This window comes from Astyanax mexicanus, chromosome 16 (genome assembly GCF_023375975.1).
Source record: "Astyanax mexicanus isolate ESR-SI-001 chromosome 16, AstMex3_surface, whole genome shotgun sequence".
Classification (NCBI taxonomy): Eukaryota; Metazoa; Chordata; class Actinopteri; order Characiformes; family Acestrorhamphidae; genus Astyanax; species Astyanax mexicanus.
This window is the reverse complement of record NC_064423.1, coordinates 22,052,138-22,058,137: the sequence shown is the minus strand read 5'-3', so window position 1 is coordinate 22,058,137 and position 6,000 is coordinate 22,052,138. Positions and strand designations below refer to the sequence as shown.

At 34.9% G+C, this 6,000-nt stretch overlaps 1 protein-coding gene across 1 annotated transcript; it reads left to right on the top strand.

Annotated features, from left to right (window-relative positions):
- The first annotated feature begins 474 nt into the window (after positions 1-474).
- Positions 475-2,670, top strand: uts2d (urotensin 2 domain containing). The gene is made up of 5 exons (XM_049465936.1): positions 475-824; positions 1,274-1,375; positions 1,678-1,715; positions 2,129-2,222; positions 2,404-2,670. The coding sequence occupies exons 1-5, from the start codon at positions 725-727 to the stop codon at positions 2,427-2,429; spliced, it is 360 nt and encodes a 119-aa protein (XP_049321893.1). The 5' UTR covers positions 475-724; the 3' UTR covers positions 2,430-2,670.
- Positions 2,671-6,000: the final 3,330 nt, after the last annotated feature.

Genomic DNA, 6,000 nt, shown 5'->3' with positions numbered 1-6,000 from the left:
TTTTCCACCAGTCTTACACACTGCTTTTGGATAACTTTATGCCACTCCTGGTGCAAAAAAATTATCAGTTCAGCTTGGTTTGATGGCTTGTGATCATTCATCTTCCTCTGTATATATATATATATATTGTTAGTGTAGCAGACAGGTGGTTGAATTGTTGAATCCAGTAGCACACCTGTGGAACTCTGGAGCCATATGCTCAAATTAGATTAGAATACAAACAGACCCTACGCATACTTTTATATGTATAATTGATTCAAAGTAAGAATGATACAATTTCCCCATATTTAAAGCACAGAAATTGAGAGAATTAGAAGCATGAGTCTACTTAGACAATACATCTTATCCTCTCGTTCATCTAATATCTTATGATGCACCCTTTTAAGTAAATGAGAAGACAAGTCAATGCCAGGTACACTTGCATGGTCTCACTGATCAACAGCACCTACCTAAATAAGACCTTGGTGATTTATGGCCTCTCCAACACTGTTGTTTTTATTAGTTTGATTGATAAAGGATGTCGACCCTGAGGCGAACGTCCCATCATCACTCCTGTCTGGTGCCATCCTGACGAAAAAGTACCACGTCATCAACCTATTGATTTACAGCAATGACGTATGACCTCACGTTGTCTCACCTGATTAAAAGCATCCCTCCTGAAGACAGTGTCAACAGCAGAGCTTTGGGTCACAGAGACGTGAGCTGAGAGCATCGCTTCAGGACCATGGACAGAATTCCCTTGGTGAACCTTCTTCCCACACTTGTGGCTCTTTTACTCCTGCAGGGTGTGGTCAGCGCACAGTCAAGGAGCGTTGTGAGCAGCGGTGAGTGACATCATTAGTGTATGTATATGCACATGGACTTCTGTTTCTACTGCGTTTAATTTCTCAGTTATTCAGAGTTACTTAACCTAGTCAACCTTCTGTAAGGTCAGTTACCACAGACAAGACTAGACTTAATATAAACTCTTGACTCTAAAATGACTTAAAATAAACTCTTAAATCTAAACACACTTACACAAGTAAATGTGCAGAACCTGGGACACCTTCCCATCACTTTCTATAAGTGTGTTTAGATATAGATAGTGTGTTTAGATCTTGTGCTATAGACATAGCTGTCATGTATGAGAGGGAAACACCTTGAAGCTTTCCTTTAAGTCTTTCTTTTAAGATTCAGAGCACTGCCTATTCTGAAGAGCATGCTCAACAACAATATATATATTGGTTGTTTTAATTTATTGTCAATATAAATTGTGTGTTTTATTTTTCTGCAGGCAACCAGCTTTTGCAGTCAAAGGATGACTCCAACATCCAAAACAGAATTCTTGCTTTCTTGCTGCATAAAAACAGGGTTCCAGTCCAAGATGATGTGATAGGTATGGCTTTAAGTTCATAAAAATAATCAGATTATGAAGATTAGTCCTTCATGCTCCTTTAATATTTAGCTTTTTATATTGTGTGAATTTCTGGATGAATGGACCAGTAGAAATTCACAATTTTTCAAAATCTATTTTTTTATTGCCTTATACTGGTTATTAAGCATGTATGTTTTCTCCTTCTATACAGTTTTTTTTTCAGACAGTGATAATAAAGTGCACATATTGTTGCTTACATTGTGTTTATATGTATATACTGAATGTATTATATCTACAGTACTTTTTTTTTCTTTCGGTTGCAGAAATTGAGATGGCCAGCAGGATCACAGAGCTCCAGGAGGTACAGTGGCTTTACTAATCTATATTTCAAAACATAAAAAAAATCTATTGCTATGAATCAAAAGACCCATTTTTTTAAATATGTATGAAGTCTACACATCTCAGCACTCTGGTTTATAACACCAAACATTATAGGATTATATGTGCATTTGAGACAAACAACTGCTCTTGCATTTTTTTAAGTCTTACTTAATGTATTATGTTGTCTATCTCTTGTCTATCTGATATAGATTAATTGAAATGAATGAATTTTAGAGAAATCTGGTGTTTGTTAAGTTTTGAAGTTTAGTAACAAATACCTGTAGACAACAAATCTAGCACCAGAACATGTATCTGTCCACTGTTTTATACTGTAAGAATACTACCTAAATATTCATATTAATTCAACTCTGCATATTTATTTTATTTTTGCAGCTGGACGCCATCAGAGAAGCACTGAACTTAGAGAGGCAGCTGAGCTCCCGAGCAATGGACAGAGCGAGCTCTCAGCCTGCTAAAAGGAGTGATGGTAAGTATGTGTGTATAAATGTATTGCCTGTGTTAGCGTAGTTATAATTATATGTTTAGTTATAAGTCCATGCAAAATAATAGATTTAATGTTAGTCACAGCTTGACTTGCAATAATATATGTGTTTAAATTAATCTGTTTTTTTAATCAACCATTGCGTCCTTTTTTTCCCCTCTGACAGCCTGTTTTTGGAAGTACTGTGTATGAGGACCTCATTCAAATGAATAAAACAAATCAATTGCCTTAAGATCCACCACAATGACAACAGGGACACTGAACTCCATTAGAAGATTCGATAGAAGATCTGCTGGGAGATCCATTAGGAGAATCATGCCATTTCATGAGTAGTATATAACCATTTCATTGTGTTTTGGAGTTGTATCGATGTATAAAATGAATATAGAATGTATAAATCTTGTATCTATATTGTATCATATCACTAATTTAATAAAAAGACAAAGAAAGCAACTTTCTTGAGCTGTATGTAACAAATTCTCACCACAATTCTGCACCACATTTTGGTTGGGTGACACAATTACTCAAGTCTTATGATCTGACACTTCCACATGGTTTGTCTCCATCTGGTGGTGAGAGAAATCTTAATTGAATGGAAAGCTCATTAAATTAAATTAATTCTTTAAACCATGTCAGAATACACAATGTTTAAATATCACACACATTACACAAATCTTACTTAAAATCAAATATCTAAATGAAGTCAAATTAATTTAAATTATGTCACGTCAAGAGGGTTTTGTGTTGTCATTCCATCTCTTTACAAGAACACAATGGAACCAAATTGCATTCCTACAGGATCTTGGCACAACATACAAAAAATAATACAATACAGATTACATAAATGTACAAACATAAATGTGTGGACATAACATTGTAACAATACAATGAATACAAATTTAAGTCAGTCACTCTTGTATTCTCAAAAAAAGCAGCCTGACACGTATACTGTTTTAAAAAATCACTTAAAGAGCCTTTAAACCCTAAACAATATATTTACAGTAATAGCTGAAATGTGTTCCTTTGGAGTAATGAAACATACCTTTCTTAATCTTTTAAACATTTTATTAACCTTTCCTAATCTTTTGAAAAAATGCTTTTTTGTGGTAATTTCCACCTCTGCAGCCTTCTCAAGTTCAACTGTGCTATAGGCGTGGAGGAATTTTACGTGTACTTTGGTACGCAGACACTCACAATATATTAGATTAGTTTAGATTAGATAATACTTTATTGTCAGATCCATGATCTGAAATTTGTTCTGCACAAAAACAGCAGCTCCGCCACAACACCACACATCAACAACACAACACACAAGGGCACAAACAACCATTATAAAAGGGGGAAAAAAAAAAAGGGGGTACATTAAATACATAGTTCGCTCGCATCATCTCGGTTCATAAAGATCTTGTATGATTATAGATTAGGCTCCCGGTTCAATTTAAGGATTGACTGGTGCACGAAAGAGTGCTTCAGTCTGACTTTATTAAACCGCGGAACACTGTATCGTCGTCCCGATGGGAGAAGTACATATTCGCTGTTCAGAACATGATTAGCATCAGAAAGAATGTTTTTAGCTAACCGCATTGTGTTGTTATGATAAGCGGTCTCATACTGACCTTCTAAACGCTGACCCACAATTTTTGAACAAATTTTGATCAAGCGTTTCAGTCCAGACTTTTCAGATAAGGACAAGCAATTGTACCACACAGCATTACAGTACTGCAGAACACTCAAAATAACAGCAGTATAGAACAGTAGGAGTATCTGCCGAGTAGCTCCAAAAGATCGGAGACGACGAAGAAAATAAATTCTTTGTTTAGTTTTTTTACAAATATAGTCCATATGCTGCTTCCATGATAAGGTGGCATCAATCATTACACCAAGATATTTATATGACTGCACCTGTTTGATTATTTCATTATTAACAATGGTGGGGTTTATAATTATAGATTTTAAACTAAACACAATTTCTTCTGTTTTTTTTTGTGTTTATTTCCAGAGCGTTGTTTTTGCTCCATATAGCAATTTTATTAACCCCTTGTTGGTGCAGGTCAGAGCCGTCTGAGTCGGTTAGTAAAGTAAGCAAAACAGTATCATCCGAATATTTAATAACATATTGATTTTTTGTGGTTAAACGACAATCGTCTGTATATAAAGTAAAAAGCAAAGCAGAACTCACACAGCCCTGAGGTGCACCAACATTGGTCAATATAGCAGAAGAAAGGGTCTTATTCACTTTAACAAGCTGGACTCTGTTTGTAAGGAAAGAGGCATACCAGTGAATCAAATAGGGGTTCACTCTCAGATGGTACATTTTTGAGAGTAAAATATTAGGTTGTATTGTATTAAAGGCAGATGAATAATCTAGAAAGAGAGCTCTTACATAATTGTGAGGTTTATCTAGATGTTTAGTGATAATATGAACTAATGTGGCAACAGCATCTTCTGTGCCACAACCTGTTTTATATGCGAACTGAAATGAATCCAGTTTGCCATTGGACAAAGTGATTTTAAGATATTTTAACAGGAGTCTCTCTAGAGCTTTCATAATTACTGAAGTTAGGGCTATAGGTCTATAATCTTTATGTTCTTTTGGATTTTGAGTTTTAGGCAATGGTTTTATATATGAAGTTTTCCATACTGTTGGAACTGTGTGTGTGTCGATTGACAATTGAAACACTGGTTGCCAAGCTGGTGCAAGCTCAGCTGCAAAGTTTTTCAGTATAAAAGGACTAAACTGGTCTGGCCCCTCTGCTTTTCTAGTATTAGTGTTTTGAAATATTTTCCTAACTTCATCGACAGTGATATTAATTCTGTCTAATGGTCCTGGTTGAACGTTTGTTAAAATTTTGTTACATTTATCAAAACTATCAGATAATTCGAATCTTGTAAAGTAAGTGTTTAAATCGTCAGCAAACTTATGATCATTATCTGTTACAATTGATTTGTTTGGGGATCACATACCTGTCATTGATTTCATGGTGTCCCACAGTTTTTTAGAATTACTGGTTTTGAATGCATTTTCTAGGTCCTGTCTGTGCTTTGATTTTGCTTCTCTTAATTTAGTTCTTAATTCTTTTTCTGTCTGTCTAAGTATCACTGTATCTTTGTTACTGAAAGCTATGTTCCTTTTATTTATAATATAATTATAAATAAAAAATTATAAATATTTATTTATAATATAATATAATATTTATAATATACAGATCAGTCAATCAATAATACCACCCCCCTGCTGACGTCCAACCATCTGCATCTCAGAGGCACAATGTTGCAGCTCAGCCAATCAGCTCTCTCTCCGGTCCTGCCTCTAAACCCATACATCACACAATGCCCCTCCCAAACTACCCCTCACATTTTTTCGATTTTTTAAGCTGAAGGTGGTGTCAGCAAAAATCAGGGGGTTATTGCCCCTTTAAGAAGGAATTTCATTGATATGATTTTGCTTAAATTCAATTTCAAATCACTGAGATATAAACATTCAGTCAAGTCATTCAGATGTGAGGTGGCTAACTTATACAACTGTAGAGGCACTTTTTTCACAGTGGAGGTGATAAGCAATGATTACTATGAATACAATGCAAATACAGCCTTTTTTAAAAACATATTTGTATTACTCAACCTCAATATGCCTACTCAATTTAACATACAAGGTATGCAGTATTTGAAATGGTGCTAAATCCAACTGACTGTTTTTTATTTTCTTTAGGATGCCTTTCACAGTGCAAACTTATGTGCAATGACAAAAAAATGATTAGACAAC